The following is a 20,636-nucleotide window of genomic DNA, read 5'->3' as shown; positions in this document are numbered from 1 at the left end:
GATCTTGTCGTCATGTTTAATAACAAAAGCATCAACAACGACATGTCAGAGCTTGGCTAGTAAAAGTATTTTAATCCGACGGGGTATGGTGCAGGCCGTTTAAAAATATCTTAACACTTTTTTTTTCTGAACTGTTAGATCACACTGTAAACTTTTTTGAGGAAACCAGTAATCATGTAAGCAAACTCAATATAACAAAGCAGTGTCTTTTAATGTTACAATTAAAACACGGCTTTGGTGCTTTTGTGCGCCGACGTGGCGAATTTTTGCAATAGCGTTACCATTGCCTTGGAAACGAGGACCATCATGACCAAGGAACGTTAGGCGAGACTCAAAGGTTTTCTTCCTTAATTTTTTTTTAGTTCGAAAGAGTCACCTCTCAGTTATTTTTTCACCTAAATTTGGAGATTTCTTTTTATTCTATTATAATCGCGCTTCGTGACCAGGTACAAGTCACGCAATTCAACTTGTTGAAAGGTAACCGGAAATTGCACGTGGTATCCAAACTCGTACGCATGCTCACACGCTGTCACTTTTCACTGGCGTTCGAATGAAATTTTTCAAAATGGACATAGAGCGCCGGTAACCTACCAATTCCAGAACTGTTTGTCCGAGATGTGGGTCTTCAAATGTTTTCTCAACTTTATACATCTTTTACTGTACCTAAAATCAGTCATAGTTATTTTATTTCAACAAATTAGACGTTATTTCTCAGTCACTTCACGAACGTGCACTTATGGGAAGATCAGGGAAGACTCAAAAGACCTTGCTAGACTTCCTCGGCACATCAGTTTTGTGGTTCTGGAGTCCAACGTTAGCTTTGTAGATCTTGCTTCACTTATTGTCTGGTCAATGGCTTTGGGGATTCCATATATAAGTGTCTATGACAGAGAAGGTAGGTTGTTTAAACTGCTGTGTTTGTATGATGCAATTCATTTACGGCATGCACTCATTTTGATTTTACTCCAGTTAAACAACGTAGTGCACTTCATGTGTTAAGCCAAAGTTTTAATTTTTCGATCCACCAGGTGTGCTAAAGAGAAAAGCTGCAGCTCTTTCTGGTGAAATTATACAAAAGCAAAAAGAAGTTTTCACAGAGGAATCCAGCAAAAATACATTTGTGTTGAGAACAAAGGACATAAAATTTGATTGTGAATTATTAGGTAAGTTTCAGTTAAGTTCAAGAGCAGTTATGAAATTATTATGATATGTAATTTAGGGAAAGGGTGTGTAGATGTTTTGAGATTTTTTTATTGCGCACTAAAAATTGAACCCTGCTACCTTGGGGTTCCAAGTCCCCTTTATGATCTGCTACTCAAATTACATTGAAATTGATGCTTACTATCAATTTTCGTTGTGAAAACAATAAGAAGCGAATTAAGCATTTCCGTTTGATCTTCACCTTGTATCATTTGTGTCATGTCACCCATCATGTGATTTGAAATCTGTGGATTAAATCCGTGGGTAAATTCTAAAGTAATGTAAGATTTCCTTGGAGATTTATAGAAATATTTCCTGTGCATGGTGCTGCTAATTATTCAGTTAAGAAGGTCATGGTTATTTCTGTGCTGTTGTCATACTGTGATAAATTTTTTGAACTTCAATCATTTCCTTGGTGAAAGTCTGATGGTGCAGAATTCTCCAGACAAGTCCTCTGTTAAATGTAGCCATGTGGTGAACACCAGCCCCAGCAGTGAACAGCTTTTTCCCTGAAAACAGTTTAGGGTAGCTGACTCCCTTATTGACAAACTTGGTGTATTTAGATGTGGTGCCCTGTAAATCAGATATTTTAAGGGTCACAAATTATGTTTGTTGAAGCAACTTCTCAAGATTAGATCCCTTGGATAAACTGTTGATTGGCAGGGACATTATTTTGGTATCATGTGATATTTGTAGAAGTGACACTGGTCCTCAAATTCATTGAAGTCAATTTTATGATATCAGGTTTCCAGTTGAGATTTTCATGATCACCAACTCGTATTTGCATTTTATTATTTCGCCAGCAGTCTGATCTGTTGAAATCTCGAGACAGGCAAAATTCTGCTCCTTGTTATATTTATCCATCCTGTATAAATGTAATCAGCTTGGAGAATTTGTTTTCATACACTGTTTAAGTCTTAGCCGGAAATAAGGAGGATTACCTTGTAAAAACAGGCCACGAAGTTTGGAAAGCAACCATGTCAGGCAGTAACTGGGTTAAAAGCAAGCTCTGTGGGTATCCTGACTGCCCTTTTCTTCTCACCAAAAAAAGTGGATTATATGTTACATGTACCTTGCTGACAGGGTTAAGGATAAAACTTAAGAAACCAAAGAAGTTTTTTTTGCCTAAACAGCGCATCTGCGAAACCCACAAACACTAACATTTTTCTGATATGTTTATTGTGGTGGGAAAGTGAACCAATCAGATGCAGGATGAATGAACTACAAACTTATTTTTGTGATCTGTAGTTTGTTCTCCCCAGTTTTCTCTAGTATGTGATTGATCAGGGACATTTCAGAATGTTTACAGTTTTTGCAGTTCCACTGGAAATGTTTTTTAGAGTGGAATCTTTATATATTATAAATTACTATTATATTTAGTTTTGTTATTGTTATCTAGTATTTTCAGCTAGAAATAGTGATTGTACTGTATTTTGGCATATTATACCATTTTATACTCATTAATTAAGTGAGTTCTAAATACACATTTCCATTATTAAACTAGTTTTGCAATCATTAGCTTTCAAGGTGTCTCCCCAAGGTTGCGAGCTTGTGTGTGTATTGATGATATGAGCTTTATTAACATGCTTGCGCACGCTGACACAAGCTCATGCAAAACAACAAAGAAGTCCAAAATACATTTCATATCACACACTGACAAACACCTGTGTCTGAGTAGTTTTAAGTCAAGACTCAAATGTATTATTTTTACCAGCGATGCTTGGATAACACAGTTTTGCTCTTGATTATATTACATTTTGGGTGATTTCAGTGAACAGGTGTAAAGAAAATAAGAGTAAACTGGTTCTGGCTTCAAACTGATAACCCAATGGAGCCACCTTAAATGCCATTCTTTTAATGGTGCCAGTAATAGTAATTGAGCAGTTCCAAAACATCCATGACCTGAAAGTCAGTGAGAAGTGAGGGCATTTTATTTTTGGTTAGCCACCAGCTTTGGGAAAGAGTTTCCTTGTTGGCAAAGATAAAGATAAAGATTACAAAGGGGTTAATAATTTCTGTCGCTAATTTGCTGGCTTTATTAGTGAAGGATTTGTCTTCTAAGGTCCTTGCAAACTGTTTGTGCTCAGGGAAAATAAAAATATACTATACTTCCCTTGAGGGACTCTCCAGGGATATCAAGACAACAAAGTAACGAATATTTCAAATACAACAGAACATGTTTGATAATGGTCATACTTGAGCCCAGGACGTCTGGATTACAAGTCCGATGCCCTTGCCACTCGGCCATGTTATCAGGACTGCTGAATTGTGGAACTTGTTGCCTTCTTGCACTAAAGCAACTACAGTAATGTCTCCCCATTTTCAAGACTAGCTTATTAGTACCTGCCTGTCTGAACTTGTATCCTATAGTCCTCTGAGGTAGAGTGCATGGTGCTTGCGACATTATCTTTGATTTTTTTGTACAATTGTTTATTTACTTAGGATTGTTATTTACTTATTTAATAAGATTGTTTATTTACTTACGATCATTATAGCTTTTTCTTGTAGTAGTAGGGGGTCAGATTGCAATAGGGATGTAAGTTATGTTTCTTTCCCCTGTCACAGCTTGTATTTTTATTGAATTTCTATTGTATAATATCCTCAGTAATGAATTCATTAAATTAAATTTAAATTAAATTTAATTAAATTAAGCTGCCTTCCTCCTAAAAATTGGTTATAATTGGTGGTGTGAGCTTTAGTAACATGCCTGTGTAAACTGACATAAGCTCATGCAAACAGCAAACAATTTGGCAGTGCTGTAAATATGAAATACTCTCATTTGTTCTTTTGTGTCAGCTCCCACTCAGGCGTGCATCAGCCTTCTATCAGAGGATGACGGTAAAGGAGATATTGTTGAGGCTGCCAGAGAATTCTGCAGAGGAATCCAATCAAAGAGTAGAGCAACAAAAGAAATGGACCCAGATTTTCTAAACAGCCTGTTGAAAGGTGAATGATATTGAATATATGAGTACTGTATTATTGCAGTTGTACTGGACATTTTCACCGTTATTGGCATCTTTTGTTATCAATGTTGACATGTTTTAAAACCTATGGAAACATTGGTCACATTACATGTATGTAACATATTTATAGTCTGGACAAAACCAATACACAACTGCAGACAGCTTTTACATGTTCAGTCAGTCTACGTCATGCGTGACTAGCATTTCCGAGAATGAAATGAACATTTGAATTCCTGTTTGTAATGTCTGCCAGGATTTGAATGGAATCTCAAAAATTTCTCTGGAAATGTTACTGCAAATCACACATAAACTAAAAAAAAAATCGCAATACTTGGAAAACAATTGTTAATTTTTGAAATACTTATTGTTGTAGTGTAAAGAAAAATTCACATATTTGTACTGTCGATAATCTAGGGAAATTTCTAGGGGAACTCTGAAATCTTTTCAAAAGAGGGGTGTGGATATTTTCTGGAAGAACACACTTAAGGACAGTGCCTACTTTTGATATATTTTCACATCTGTTCTGCACATCTTCAGATGGTCCGAGAAAGTCAGATTTCTAAAAGCAGTGCCCGCTATTTAAAACAGATATTTTTGGGCAGTTTATAAGTACAGGTGAACCTCTTCACAACGGCCACCTTGGGGACAGAAGAAAGTGGCCGTTGTGGAGAGGTGGCCGTTATGGGGAGGTAGGGGTGTAATATGACACCTTTTTTTCGGGAAGTACAACATGTTTATTGTGCCAAATTCATGCTTACTGTAGCCTATATTGACAATCCAATCTTAAATAATATAATTATATAGACAAAAAACACAATAAAACGTAAATAATGCTTTGAATGAAAATGTTAACCTGAAAGACGAAACAAGCAAGGTTCGCAACATTCGCTATATTATTGTAGACAATTTATGCTTACCGCAGCATATAAATGGCACACAATTAAAATATGTATATCATTAAAATGGATATAGAAACGTAATTTTCCGAAGGCAAATGTCGAATACTGCACCAGTTTATAGAAAAAGGTTTTTACACATGAAAAAGAACTGTATACTGGCCGTTGTCGAGAGGTTATTTTGGCGGTTGGGGACACGCTTTAGTGGCCGTTGCCGTTGTAGAGAGGTGGCCATTGTAGAGAGGTTTAAACAAGAGCTAATGTATGGACTGTCCGCCGGGACAAAAAAAGTGGCCGTTATAGACAGGTAGCCGTTGTGGAGAGGTGGCCGTTAGTGGAGGTTGGACTGTATGTGGGAAAAACAGATCTTGGCAAAGGTTATTGGGATACGAAACGAAAATTAGGTGTAACCACGCATTTTTCAGAGATGAAGAAGCTTCAATTTGGGAAAAAATGACATACATTGCTTTGTATTTTAGCGCTTTTAAGAATATTGTTGCTTTATTACCTCTAAAAAATGCATGGTTACCCCTAATTGTCTCTAAAGGATTCCAATAGCTCTTGCTAAGATCTGCTTTTCCCCATAGTCATATAAACAGCACAAATATACCTCTGTATTAGTAGGCACCGCGGTTTATGACCATGCAGGAAAAGCAGATCTTAGCAAGGGGTATTGGCATCCAAAAAGAAAATTGGAGGTAACCATCTTTATACCTTAGAAGCAGTAAAAATATACAAAGCAAGATATGGCATTTTTTTCCAAATTGAAGCTTTATTATCTCTGAAAAATGTATGGTTACCCCCAATTTGCTCATTGCTTTCTAATTTCTGCTTTCTCCACATAGTTTTAAAACACGCAAAAATATCCCTGTATTAGTAGATACCACCCACAGTTAATCGGAGTATCTCCAGATGCGCAGTAACAAAGTAGTTACCACCCTTAAGAAATAGACTTCTATTTAAAGTATATTTAAATTCTATTTACTAATTTCTATTTGAATTCTATTTGAAATAAAAGCAATTTTTCTATTTAAAGAATAATTAAATGCTATTTAAACTCTATTTAACCTCTACTTAAACTCTATTTAATATCTATTTAAACTCTATTCAATCTCTACTTAAACTCTATTTAATTTCTATTTAAACCCTATTTATTCTCTATTTAATCTCTATTTAAAGACTATTTATTTACTATTTTTAAATTTTGAATACTACTGTTGCTTGATATTTAAAATCTATTTACAATCTATTTAATTTCTACTTAAACTCTATTTAATCTCTATTTAATTTCTATTTAAACTCTATTTAATCTCTATTTAAATTCTATTTAATCTCTATTTAAACTCTATTTAATCTCTACTTAAACTCTATTTAATTTCTATTTAAACTCTATTTATTCTCTATTTAATCTCTATTTTAATGACTATTTATTTTCTATTTTTAAATTTTGAATACTACTTTTGGTTGATATTTAAAATCTATTTACAATCTATTTATTTCCTACTTAAACTCTATTTAATTTCTACTTAAACTCTATTTAATCTCTATTTAATTTCTATTTAAACTCTATTTAATCTCTATTTAAATTCTATTTAATCTCTATTTAAACTCTATTTAATCTCTACTTAAACTCTATTTAATTTCTATTTAAACTCTATTTATTCTCTATTTAATCTCTATTTTAATGACTATTTATTTTCTATTTTTAAATTTTGAATACTAGTTTTGCTTGATATTTAAATTCTATTTAATCTCTACTTAAACTCTATTTAGTCTCCACTTAAACTATAATTATGTATTTTCTATTTAACTTTTTTTTTCTATTTTTAATAGTTTTACTGCCCTGCAGCTAGCTTGCTTGAAATTTAAAATCTATTTAAAACCTGTTAATTTTTTTTCTCGATTAGCTTGGGGAAGGGGGAGTACAAACTCCTTCTCGTATGTTTATCTGTCTCAGTCTTTTGACCAATTTAATTTAGCTTATAGATTTAGCTTGTTTCAGTGCGTCCGGTGACAGTATAGCCTCCTGAATACAGCTAAAGATAGGATTTAAACCGCGCGCGGTGCAACAATCTTTATCTTCTTTATCTTTCAGTTTTTGTATTGCCCGGCCCGGCTATTTGTTTTTGCATGTTGCAAGATGTTGAGTTTCTTATTAAGATTATTTGCCTTTTGATCCTTTCTTTAGCATTGTAGCGAGTACCCTGCCAGCAGCCTGGTTTTTCTAGTGAGAGATATCAGGAGATATGCAATGCGTGAAATTGACTACGGCTGTGTTTTTGTCATCGCTTCGCTCCGCTCACTGTGAGGTTTGAAATTTGTCTCCGGACGCACTGAAACGAGCCAAACCAAACTAAAACAAATGCCTCGAAGGGCAAAACTAGAATGTACAGTCGCTAAACAGAAATCACAACAAAAGGTTATAAACACACGCAATAAACGCACAACGCATTAAACCCAAAAACGACCTTTGAGATCAATAAAACATGCGACCGACATGCACGTGTGTTGCGCTTTGTTCAGTGACTATCACGCAAATCCTCGAAATCATCGTATTAAGGTGGCCGAATACAGTTTTTTAGTGTACAGGTGTTAGAAGACGTTATTTGGAAACTATGTACTTCTGGGCGCCCAAAATTGGTATGGTGTAAGACTAACTAAGAAAGAATGGATTTTTGTACGTCTTGTCGAGCTAAGTGCCGTTTCCATGGCAACGCAGCGAACTATTTAACGTCCATACATTGTAGGTTTCCTTTATTTCTAGAAAATGTACTCATTAGATTTTTTCCATTTTTTGTATCCAGATAAACTCACAAAACACTGACACAGTTGCACTATTTTCATGTAATTTTAACAGACAGATCTCCTGTAAATATTGATTTTGCATTTTAATGTTTTGTGAAGATACCCTCTGTTAGATTTAGGTTTCTCTTTGTAGGCGAGTTACGCTTTTAGGGAACTATTGTCATGCCAAATTTTACGAAATTCTAATGAGCGGTTCCTTAGAAAACAGTTCATTTCCACGAAAACAACCAGTCGCAATTTTTTGGTCAAATGCGCATGCGTGGCTTTAATTGGGTTTCATGGCAAAGTTGAAAAGCATGCAAAAGGTCTTGGTGAATGACTTTTTGGCTCGGAAAGAAAAGAAAAAGAGTCCAGAAACAAGAAACTTAGTTATTTAGGATCAAAACTTACCTTTATTATCCATTTCATGTGAAATTGAGGGATCACTTTATCGACCGCCGTATTTACGTACCACAACCCTAGCGCGCGCTTAATAGCATCACCAACAGAATCTGTAAAGCGCGCGCAAACTGTGTTCGGCCACCTTAACCCGCTGCAAAAATACAAGAAGGTAAATGGTCAAAAGACCAAGATAGAAGCGGCAGACGTGCAAGTAGGCCAAGTTGTGTAGACCTAAAAAAAGATGTTCCACCCCAATTTTACGTGAATGGCCGTGATCATTCCCTAAATCACAGTGGCGTGATCCGTTCTTTTTTAATACAATGCTGCCTCGAGAATAAGCTCTATTAAAGTCGACAAGCCTAACAATTTAAATATTAGTGTGCGATAGCGGTTCAGTTCTAGTAGTAAAACGATTAACACATTTTCAAAACATAAGCGTTGCAGTAAGCTTTAAGTTTATTTTCCTACGTAAACAACACACAGCGCAGTCTTTCAGTATGCAGTGGAATAATAGTATACATTTTAGTCAAGTTGAGAGCTACAACATTTAATCTACGTCAAGGTTAACGTGAACTAATATTTTTATGGTACAGAAGATAACGATGATCACTTTCGAAGAGTAAATCGTCGTGATTACGCTTAAATATAGGGAATATTTGAAGGCGCTGCTCACCTCAATAATTGGGACGTTCTTCGATGTTCTTCCCCCTGTGCAAAAATGGTCTAAAATACAACTTGCAAGTCGAGTTATTTCATTTTCCGGTATTTTACAGCAAACCTAAGAAGTCGTCAGACTCTCAGAGTATTGTAGTGATGAAATTGCAAGCGGCTAGTACGCAGTCGGAGACAATCTGAAGGAACAGTCTGCTGGTGTTGTTTACAAAACGTACGGGTGCGGATCTTCGCTCCAGAAAAGCAAAACATTGAACTCATGCCGGCGAACTGTTTCCCAAACTGATGAGAGAAGATACTTCGCATTGAAAATGTTCCCGCTTTTCTAAGTCAAATAACCAACGGTCAAGTTTATTTTCAGGTCAATTTGTGTAACTCGATCGGGTTGAAATATTTTGAAACAGTTTCATGACAGCTGGCCAATTAGATTAAACCCTCGGTGTCTCAAGAGACCTTTCAGATAAAATTCCGGCACGCACATGTCACGGAATTTGGAGAAATGGCGCTTAATTTCCCGAAGCTGTGCATGTTCTGGTTGGAAATGTTTTTTTCAGCGCATCGTTGTATACACGCAAAAAAAGATCCTGGGTTTTTCGCTTTGGATCGAGTTAAATAACTGAATCGAGCATTAAGCGACATATGCTACAACCTACAATCCTGCACGTATGACTGATACGGTATCACTCGTTTTAGTCGTTTAGAAGGTTGCTGTAAATTAGTTTTCTGGAAGATGAGCGAAGAAAAAGACGCGTATACCGGTATATTACACGATATGGAGACCTTTCAGATAAAATTCCGACACGCAAATGTCACGGAATGGAGAAATGGCGCTTAATTTCCCGAGGTTGTGCATTTTCTGGTTGGAAATGTTTTTTCAAAGCATCCTGGTGTACACGCAAAAAAGGAGCCTGGGTTTTTCGCTTTGGATCGAGTTAAAGAACTGAATCGAACATTAGGCGACATATGCTACAACCTACAATCCTGCATGTATGACTGATACGGTATCACTCGTATATTTAGTCGTTAAGAAGGCTGCTGTAAATTAGTTTGCTGGAAAGATGAGCGAAGAAAAAGACTCGTATACCGGTCTATTACACAATGTGTAGCATTCCTGAATGGTTCTAATTTGTACGTATTTATGTATTTGATCGGCACCATCGACAACTCGCAACTTTCAGAGGGTAACTGTTGTTAAACACAATGAGAGGGTGAATAAATTAGAGCCAACAGGTATGTGATGAAAATTAAATAGAGTTTTATTTAAATAGGGCTATTTCAATTGTATTTCCATGTTTTTTAAAACTGCATGATTTTAAATGGTTCTATTTTTTATGTAGATATTTTTTAAATACAATACAAATAGTTAAGGTTGAAAATAGACTTTAAATAGAGCTATTTAAATTCCATTTTCATGTTTGTTAAATTTGTATAATTTTAAATAGTTCTAGTTTTGATGTAGGTGTTTTTAAATAGAATACAAATAGTTTTTAATATTGAAAATAGACTTTAAATAGAGCTATTTAAAATCTATTTCCATGTTTTTTTAAAACTGTATGATTTTAAATAGTTCTATTTTGATGTAGATATTTTTAAATAGAATACAAATAGTTGTTAAGGTTGAAAATAGACTTTAAATAGAGCTATTTAAATTCTATTTACATTAACATTTGGTTCCTTACCATTCAAATAGATTTTAATTAGGTCTATTTGAGATTTAAAATAGAGGTCAAATAGATATAGTTTTTCAATTAGATTTTAATTAGCCTTTAAATAAATTTTAAATAGAACTTAAATTTTAAAAATAATCAGTAAATAGTGTTTAAATAGAAAATACTTATTTTAAATAGGTTAAATAGAATTTAAATAGTTAATAAATAGATTATAAATAGACTTGGTTTCCTAAGGGCATCCTTAACATATTGTTTTATATAGTGCATGGTGTGATTTCAAATTTTCTCACTGCAGCTACTTGCGGCATACCAGACCCTGACCTCGCTTTCAAGTTTGGTGACATGCAGATGATAATGGGTTATTTACCATGGCAAACTAGACTGACAGAATTTCTGTAAGTTACATTTCTTAAGTTTAAGACATGATTAATGTCACTAATTATATTACTTACAGTTTACTTAATTTAGTGAGATAATTTGTTTCCTTTTTATCTTTTATCAATATTCCTGTAACAATGTTAACAATGTTACAGTGTCAACAATGTAACTGTTTTGTCTCTTGTTATCTTCATTTACAGACCTTTGAGAACGCACATCAACATTGACTACTCCACCTATATCTCCTCTCTAAGAAGATTTGCTCATTGTCAACAAAGATTTGGGAAATGACGATAATTTTAACGGTTGTAAGATAGAAGAACAATTAAACTAATAGGGATATTTTTATGGACATTTTGTATAAATATATTTATAACTATGATTTTCTGTTGCTCTTTCACAAATCCACCGGGAACTTTAAGTTGTAAAAGGGTTTCTTTCTCTTTCAAAAACAAAAATAAATCTTCATGCTAACTTCCATGTGACATGTTCATTATAATAATATACAGGTTGATTCAAGTTTTCAAACAAATGGTTCAAGATTGTTTAAGCAAGTGATTAAAGGTTTTGTAAAGCAAAGCTCTTAATCATAATTAAAGTCAAACCTGTTTTAATTGAACATGTTTTAAGTGGGCTGTTGCCGAGGTTTTTTTCTGAGTGCGCAATATAGTATGTCCCCTTGAGAGAGTGCAAACTAAAAGACATGGAAAGAAAAGAGCAAATTTGCACTTGCCTTCAGTGGTTAAGCATGCAAAATGAAAGTATGTTTAAAGCCTAAGTTTGGGTTCTAAAAACACCTTTTAATAAACATTTTATTCAGAAGAAAGTTGTATTCAACCACTGTGCTTCGAAGGAGCAGGGTGTGCGTGGAATGTAGACAGTCATAAACTTCAGAAAGCTTCCTCCCCCCCCCACCCCTGCTGTCCTTTAGATAGTTTTGAAATTCAAAGTAACTGGTCATCTTCACAGTAGTTCGTGTCCCTCATAGTCAGTCAGTCAGTCAGTCAGTCAGTCAGTCAGTCAGTCAGTCAATCAGTCAATCAATCAACCAGTCAATCAATCAGTCAGTCAATCAATTAATCAATCAATTAAACAGTCAATCAATCAGTCAGTCAGTCACAGTCAGTCAGTCAATCAATCAATCGATCATTCAATCAGTCAGTCAGTCAATCAATCAGTCAGCATTGTTGGTTTCCTCTCAGTTGCTTATGATGGCCCTGTATAACATGGTTGGGTATTTTCACTCCTCGGGTTTTTCTCTTCTTGCCTCAAAGATATAAAAAAAACAAAAAGATGACTTTTAAATGGAGGGTTTCATGGTTTGGCACATTTGCATGAATCCAAATACTGAAGTAATACTGAAGTACAAGTGAGTGGGATTTATAAAGCCATAACATTGATAACAAAGAGAAAAAACTCTGTTATCAATTTTATGGCTTGATAAATCCCACTCACATGTACTTGAACAGCAATCACATGCTATAATCAGTCCAAGCAAAAATGACATGCCCAGATGACCAAAATTCAGAGAAAATGTCAGTGGATTACAATATTATGATAATAATAATAATGGGATCACCTGAAACATCATCAACCATGAAACTCCCAGTAGGAAATTTGCCACCTGACCTATCTACTTGCTTCCAAATGGTTCAAAAATAATGTATTATATTAATGGACTGGCATCATAGCGGGCAAGGGCGAGAAAAGTATTTTGATTCATGCACATGGACTTGACCATAGTTCCATTTTAAATCACACCAATGCAAGGGATAGACTAGTGTATTAATCAGGATAATAATTATCTTTTAGCAAAAACAAATCAAGAAATTGACCAGGCCTCCACTCCTCTTTGGTGCAAATTGCTCAAAAGTAATAAGTAAAGGAAAAAGTAAATACACTCTTTATAAAAATTTAAATATTTAAATCTTCAGCTCAAAAACTAAATACAGAACTGTTTCTTACATGCTGAATATGATATCCTGTCTGTATGGCAAAATACAACTGATTTGGGACAATTTTGATTTCAAGGCAATTAGTACACATACATGTATGCCTCTCCTGCTTTAGTAGCAGTAAAACTTTAGGAAAACCAAACAAAAAGCTGGGTGGTTTGTGCATGGTGCACAGCCTCACCAATCCAGCTCCAAACTTACTTTGTCCAAAGATAGTCTTGTGAAAGAATACGTAAGTGTTAAAAAGACCAAACCTACACAATGCATCACTTCAAAAAGTTTATTTTGCTTCCTCAAAACAGTTAAATATACAATATTAAATTTATCATGTCTCTGATGCTGTTGTTTGAGTCTCTGGTGACATATTTGAGAATGCTGTTTCAGGTTTTATTGCACTCAATGCATAGTTTACACTTGTGTCTTCAATCCAGCACCATTTGTTAAAAATTGGCAAGTAAAACATTCCTTTGACATCCACAACTTCTGGACCATCTGGAAACGGATGACAATTATTAAAAGCTTCGTTAACACAACACCAAATGCAGATTGTTACAGAAAAGGGGGGGGGGGGGGGGGGTTCCATTAGCGGATTTTGAACATATTTTTTATCTTTTATGGCATTTCAAGCCTTGGTCATTTGAGGCCAGATTTATGATGAGTATGGAGGCACTTGAAAGGAACATTACCCACATAAATAAAGGGGATTTAACACCAGCCAGGGGGAACACTATTGGCACATTTCAAGACTTCCAAACAAACCTCCTCTAAGTGGACAAAGTAAATTTAAGACTGCCAAATGACTGCTGTTTGTTAAGCATGAGTAAAGAGGTTTTCCCCATCCCCTTCCTGACACCCCTTGACATGTACATTCAATTTGAACTCCACAGTGAATTTCACTTGTGCACTTGTTAGTCTGGTTAAAACAAAGGGGTTAGTTTCAAATGAGACTCAGATGCTGTGACAGTCGTGTTATTATTAACTGTGAAACACAAAACTATGGTTTTATGGACTGAGTTGAAAAGATAAATTGGCCATCGTAAAGTGATTGAAAGCTAATCTCTTTACAATGTCAAATTTCCTGTTTATCAAACAATTTACTGATAAAACATAAGTTTTGAGTGAAAACAGGCAGTCTACAAATAGCCAACTTCTATATTGCTTCCAAAAATATGTTACCACCCCCCCCCCATTTTAGATTACACCCTGCCTGCACACCACCCCCCCCCCCTCATAAGTAACAGTGCACAGTAACATACTTTCAGATATAAGGTCACTCAGCTCCTCAACTGTAACAAACTTGTTCCAGTCGTGAGTTCCAGGTGTCACTAGCCTGAGGATATACTCGGCTCCTACAATGGCGGCAGCATACGACAAAGTCGTTTGGTTGATTGTGGTTATTACCAAAGATCCTCCTGGCTGCAAGAAAAATATTTTACAACTTAGTTAAGACAAAAAGGAAAGTGCTTCCTAGAGTACTAATGTACTCTCTCCTTGATTCTCACAGGTTTGATTTCTAATTAATTACCTGCTCCATGGAGTAGTGTGGAACTCCAGAAAAAATCCATACAGGTGATGCTATATTCATCCCCCTTCCCCATGTAAGTGAGTTTTCCGTGAGGTGAGACCCTCACCTCCCTGGGAATTCTAATTTAGCTTCATACTTTCCTTTAAATGTTTTGGCCTTAAAGGCCCACCCCTAGAATTTCTAACCCCTTCTGAGGGTTGGGGGGAGGGGGGAGTATGGTTATTATCTGGAACTACACATTCCGCATTTCCTTTAAGCTGATAAAAACGAAACAACAACACAATTCACCTTGATCAGTTGCGAGCTTGCAGAAATAAAAGTGTGTTTATCTGTTACATGTTCAATGACTTCCGAAGCGATAACACAATCAAAGGATTCTGGTTCCTCATCAGCGAGTTCCTCTACTGTTGTACACTTGTATCGTACTCTGTCGGCCACCAATGGATCATGTGATGCATGTCTTAAGGCAGCATGTATGTTACGCGCAGAAGCATCAACTCCTGTCACTTCAGCACCTAGTCTTGCAAGCGGCTGTGAAATCAAAAAGCCATTAAAAGGCTTTGGTTGAATCAAGCTGTACATCTTTCAGTTGAATAACTTGGACAGTTATGTTATATGTCAGTAACTTGTAAAATAGTTATTATTAATAGTACCTTGTACATTATCTTATACATCCCTGAGTCTCGATTTTGAAATAGTGCTTTGTGCTTTGTCAGGCGAGGTTATCATTAACATCATCATAATATTATTTAATTTATGGGTGAGTGAGCACTAGCAGCTAGTTCCTCAAACTCATAAATAATTTATGATGAGAAAACGAAGGAAAATTATCCCTACCATGAGGGAGGGTTGGAATAATAATAATAATAATTTAATCACGAGTGAACTTTTGCTTTGAATTTCTCCAAGAATATATGGTTTGAGAAGCTATACCAAACACTTGAAAGAGTGTTTCATCCGATTCTCAAACACCTCAAAGTTGGTTTGAAAGACTTGGCTGCGTCATTTTACAAACCACTTCTCATTGTTCTTAAATTGGATGAAATACACTCTTCCCTCATGTTTGATATATTACATCCAAACTAGAATAAACAATTTTAATTTTTATGCACTTACAGTGAACCTTTCTTGACATTTTTGTTGATATGTTCAGACACTCACAAGCTGAATAACACAGAAATAAAAAAGCTTGGCTCATGACCAATCAGATGTGTCTTACCTCAGAGAGAATCCCACCACCACAGCCAACATCCAATATTCTGAATCCTCCGAGAGGTTTTGAAGGGCTTATATTTTGTGTATGCCGATGATCAAGAGACTTCTTTATAAAAGAAATGCGAAGTTTATTCATAGAATGAAGAGCAGCAAACTCGCCATTTGGATTCCACCAGTCACTTGTTGGTCTGCTCAGCTTCTCAACCTCCTCCTCATCAACTGTATTCTTGTAAAAAGAATTGAAAAAGGAAAATTTTGTAATACAGTGACCACCAACAGGCCATGAGAATTTGGCTGTATAAACCAGGGGCACCCAACAACCAAATCTTCCTGACTGCACCAGAAGTGCCTAAAATAGATTTCTGTATGCGTTAGAAGCCTGTTGGGGAATTTGGAGCTGCCCTAAAAAATAAAAATTTGTTCGGATATCTTAGGGGAACTTTAATTGGTCGTGTCGAAACTTTGAGGGGGCTTTTTTGTCTCATCCGAAAGTTTTAGCTATCCTGATGGGTCTTGCCAAAAGTTCGAGGACAAGTAGTAGTTTCATTCATAGTTTCATTAGAAAATTTTAGGGGACGTTTTCTGCTATACCTGTGACTATGAAAATAGAGCGAAAATCTTCGGGAATATAAATGCTCATCTGAATATTATAGGCGTATAACCTATTCATCCAAAGACGTTAGGGGATAAAATTATATGCTCTGTCAGACCTAAATAATGTAAATTCCTGATGATAGCTCAATTCCTCACTGAAAATTTTAGCAGCTTTTAGAATAGTTACGGAGGATGAAAATTTTAGCGACAAAAACAGCATCCGAAAATTATGTGAGTTATAAAACGTGAGCACATCATTTCCAAGAATTCTAGGGAAACTTGATGGTTTTCTGAAAAAATTCGAAAAGTCTAGGGATCGCTAGGCAAAAAATTTTCGAAATTTTTAGGGGACCTTGAATTCAAACAGGTATTTTACCAAAATATTCCGTTGGGTGCCCCTGATAAATGGAGCCTTATAACCAGGGTAGGATCAAATTTAATGGCTGGTCTCTTTCAAGTGTTGTCATGACAGTTACATCACAATAATTTTATTACACTTCTAAACAAACTGTTAAGCATCCAGAAATATGTAGATACAATTGAATTTAATTCAACCAGAACTACTGTACATAGTAAGATAAACGTAACTGAATGAACAGGATCAAACTGCTTTTCATTTGTCACTTAACTGTTGGGATTTTACAAATGTGGCTGTTGGTCGCAGTTTAACTAGGTGGCAACATTAATGGCATATTTCTCTTGTAAGGAAAATTATGTATGGGCATGTCACTGGGGAAAAAGTGTCTATAACAATGAGGTGGCTATATTAACAAGATGGCCGTATGGCAGGGTTCTACTGTACTGTAATAATTCTAATATTCATTGTTTTTGTTAACAAACTATTTAAGGACGGTGCCTACTAATACCGAAGTATTTTTGTGTGGTTTATGACTATGTGGGAAAAGCAGATCTCAGCAAGGCCTATTGGAATCCAAAAAGAAAATTGGGGGTAACCACACATTTCAGAGATAATTAAGCAATAATATCTCTAAAAAACGCCTAAATATAAGCAACGTATGGGATTTTTTCCTAAATTGAAGCTTAATTATCTCTGAAAAATGCATGGTTACCCTCCAATTTTCTTTTGAGATACCAAAAGCATTTGGTAAGTTCTGCTTTTTACATATAGTTTTAAACCGTGCAAAAATATTCCTGTATTCGTAGGCACCACCCATAGGAAACCCGAGTATCTCGCGATGCGCAGAACATATGCGCAGTAACAAGTCAATAGTAGGCACCGTCCTTAATGACTTAACTGGGTATTTAGAAAAGTGGCAATTGAATAACACAACAATTTATTTTAGTTTGACTACTAACAATTTTTGACTGTCAACGTCTTAAATTTGCACTTACCCTGCAGGGGTTAGACCAGGAACACAACAGGGAATTCCCTGGGACTTGCACACTTATGCCGTATGGGAATGAGGGAATCCCCGGTGGAGTAGATAATGTTCCCCCGGGGGTCAATGGAGAGTCTTTATGGACTTTATGGACTTTAGTGGACTTCTTAAAATTAAAATAGTTTACATGTTAGCTTATTACAAGTAGCAACTCTGTTCAACTGTTCGGCCGGTGCGCGCTTCAAGAACGAACCAGAGTTGCGACCTGGGTCAGCGCGGCTGCATTGCAGAATACCCGGTCCACTTATGCAGTCCTTAGATCCGCCTTACCTTTGCTGAACTACAGAATTGTTTTCTGGATAGAAGGCTTCTGGTAACATGAACTATTCGTGATGAACGAAGACCACATTTCACACTGACAGCCGACATGGCTGAGCCGATTTGTTGAGCCTTGTTTGTTGATGTTTAGTTCCCTGAGCCCACGGTTTAATATTATTACATGTAACACTAAACGAAATTGTTCACTTCGGCGCGGCGGCCATGTTGAGTCTCAGGGGAATAAAAAGCTTTGTTTTCACACGGCAACTCTCGGCCAGACGAGAATTCAGTGCGAAGTTTGCCGTGGAAAAAGAAAGTTTTTTATTCTCCTAAGACTCAACGTGGCCGTTATTAGGGTCGTCACGTTACGATCCTCCCAACTGAGGAGCGTTGCGTGACTACCCTAATAACGGTTACCCCACCGGCAATGGAGCGGCCAGCGGACGCACAATATGTTAAATTATACATGCAGAACATATAAAGAACTAATAAATTCCGAGTAGGAGCCAGACTTGACGATGTCAGGTGGTAATGCATTCCATGCTGGGATTGATCTTACATAAAATGAGTGTTTGTAAGCGTCAACTGAAGAGAACGGTAGACTTATCTTAAAGTCATGACTCGCCCTTACACGGCTGTACGCGGGCACAGAGGTAAGCTCGTGGGGGAGGGAGATGTTAACGAGACCTCTATGTGTTTGATAAAACATGCCGATATCACATATGCTACGTCTTAATTGCAGTGAGGGCCAATTTAAGTCCGTGAGCATACTGATACACTACTATAACGGCTATAATCGTTGTTAACAAACCGCGCTGCGCGGCGCAGTACAGACTCAATGCAGTCAATCCCTTTTTTGGTGTGTGGAGACCAGGCAACAGTGGCGTATTCAACAATCGGGTGCACTAAGGATAGATAGCAATGTTCTTTAACAGATCTGTCACACGATGAAAGGTTCCTCTGAAGGATCCCTAGGACTCTCATGGCCTTCTTTTTGGCTTCAACACACTGCATTTGCCAGCTCAGCGAACATGTTATGTAGACACCGAGATACTTTTGATAGCAAGCACCGTCGAGCTGCACATTACAAAGGGAGTAGCTAAACTTAAAAGGAGATTTCTTTAAAGTAACTGACATATCAAAACATTTTGTAGGAGCAAATTTCATCTGCCATGTTGACGCCCCCGTATCTAGTTGATCGAGGTCTCGCTGGAGAGCTAGGTGATCTTCGGTGGAATTTATCGGACGATAGAGTACACAATCGTCGGCAAAGAGCTTTATGCCAGATGCAATATTGTGGGGTAGGTCGTTTATAAACATCAAAAAAAGGATAGGGCCCAAGACGGTACCTTGAGGCACCCCGGATAGTACTGGAGACCACGTAGAATTAGAACCGTTAACCACGACGCGTTGACTGCGCCCAGTTAAAAAGCCACGGAGCCAGGTGTTAGACTTGTTACGGATTCCGTAGTAGTGAGCCTTAAGTAAGAGACGCAAACCAAACCCTTTGCTAATAAACCCAAACCCAAACTTTGCTAATAAACCCAACCCAAACCCTTTGCTAATAACGGCTGCGAAGGAGACTATCAGACCATCAGATAATGGGCTCGGCGTGACGCGCGTTTCATTTTTGCGTGCGCGAGGGAGTTTCGGTGAGTTTTATTTCGCGTACGCTAAGGAGTTTTCGCGCGTTCTAATTTCGCGTGCACTTTCTGATTTCAGCCCAGCCGAAATGGCCAGATGTGTAGGAAGGCGTTGGTGTCCGTTGATGGTCTTTTCGGGTGGCGAACGTTCATATGGTTACTGAGTTTAACAATTCTTTCACCCGCACGCGCGTTGAAAATGAGACTGGACGGATGGCCAACGAGGCGCATAGCGTCGAGTTGGTTATACAGTTCAACAATCATTCATATCCAACAAGCGCGAGTGAAATAATTGTTTAGTTAAGGCGGGGGTCTACCTAAAAGCCGTTTTCACGCCGCTGAAAATCGGTTCAATGGAAATATCCTGTTCGCGTTTCAAGCAATACAAAAACCCTATGCTCACTACACAAATCAATGTTTTGGGGTGTTTTGTAAATTTTTGGGTGATTTTTAGGTATATTTGGGAGGAGATAGTTTTTCTCAAAAGAGTAGTAAAATTAAGAGAAATAAGAAATATTGAAGATTTAGTGAACTTTTAAAATTAAAATTTGTAGTTAATAATTAATAGACGGATACCAAGTTAGTCCACTAGAAACCCGGGGTGCTCTTGCGTAGGTATCAACTATCTGTTAGTGTTCCAAAAATCATTTTCTTTCTTCCATCCATTCTTTTAAAAACCTCTTCAAATTTCACTCAAATTCAGGTAGAGCCCCACCTTAAAACAATCAAGAAATATTGCCAGACCTTTCTGATTTCGCTTGGAAAGAACAACCAGAAGACGATTTAATGGTCATGGCATAACGGATCATATACCATGCCGCCGGCCAAGCCAATCAAATCTCTGGAATTGCCTTCAACAGGTGCTCCTGGTTCAATGATCTAGGTTTATTAATCATTAATATAAGAAGACAGGGGACAACCTACAGACTTTTAGTTTTAGCAATCCAGAAAGTACACCTTATAGTTTGAAAAAAATTGAGACCTGTTCAAGAACTGGCAATAGGTCAAAACCTCGTCATGGAGGAACAGACAGGGCCCTGGGAACGAGGGTCAGAATGAGTCGTCTCGCGCCCTGCGTCAT

General features: G+C 36.8%; 2 protein-coding genes across 2 annotated transcripts; one reads left to right on the top strand and one right to left on the bottom strand.

Annotated features, from left to right (window-relative positions):
• Positions 1-523: 523 nt before the first annotated feature.
• LOC146466608 (dehydrodolichyl diphosphate synthase complex subunit nus1-like) lies at positions 524-11,450 on the top strand. Its single transcript, XM_085127192.1, has 5 exons — positions 524-895; positions 1,029-1,163; positions 3,997-4,146; positions 10,883-10,982; positions 11,166-11,450. Exons 1-5 carry the CDS (start codon positions 616-618, stop codon positions 11,254-11,256), a joined length of 756 nt encoding a protein of 251 aa, XP_084983318.1. The 5' UTR covers positions 524-615; the 3' UTR covers positions 11,257-11,450.
• A 1,736-nt stretch (positions 11,451-13,186) lies between these two features.
• Positions 13,187-18,123, bottom strand: LOC146466607 (uncharacterized). Its single transcript, XM_085127191.1, has 5 exons — positions 17,925-18,123; positions 15,665-15,886; positions 14,734-14,976; positions 14,177-14,336; positions 13,187-13,412 (listed from the first exon to the last, which is right to left on the bottom strand). The coding sequence occupies exons 1-5, from the start codon at positions 18,021-18,023 to the stop codon at positions 13,246-13,248; spliced, it is 891 nt and encodes a 296-aa protein (XP_084983317.1). The 5' UTR covers positions 18,024-18,123; the 3' UTR covers positions 13,187-13,245.
• Positions 18,124-20,636: the final 2,513 nt, after the last annotated feature.

This window comes from Pavona decussata, unplaced genomic scaffold (assembly GCF_977016875.1).
Source record: "Pavona decussata unplaced genomic scaffold, jaPavDecu1.1 SCAFFOLD_143, whole genome shotgun sequence".
In the NCBI taxonomy this organism is placed as follows: domain Eukaryota; kingdom Metazoa; phylum Cnidaria; class Anthozoa; order Scleractinia; family Agariciidae; genus Pavona; species Pavona decussata.
This window is presented reverse-complemented; position numbering and strand designations above follow the sequence as displayed.

Bases quoted from the DNA above. Each gene is read 5' to 3' on its own strand.
- LOC146466608 (XM_085127192.1), top strand. From the start codon at position 616: ATGTGGGTCTTCAAATGTTTTCTCAACTTTATACATCTTTTACTGTAC. The intron at 896-1,028 runs GTAGGTTGTTTA...TCGATCCACCAG, and splicing joins AAGTGTCTATGACAGAGAAG to GTGTGCTAAAGAGAAAAGCT. The intron at 10,983-11,165 runs GTAAGTTACATT...CTTCATTTACAG, and splicing joins ACTAGACTGACAGAATTTCT to ACCTTTGAGAACGCACATCA.
- LOC146466607 (XM_085127191.1), bottom strand. From the start codon at position 18,023: ATGTCGGCTGTCAGTGTGAAATGTGGTCTTCGTTCATCACGAATAGTT. The intron at 14,977-15,664 runs GTAAGACACATC...TTGATTTCACAG, and splicing joins GTGGTGGGATTCTCTCTGAG to CCGCTTGCAAGACTAGGTGC. The intron at 14,337-14,733 runs GTGAATTGTGTT...TTTTTCTTGCAG, and splicing joins CAAGCTCGCAACTGATCAAG to CCAGGAGGATCTTTGGTAAT.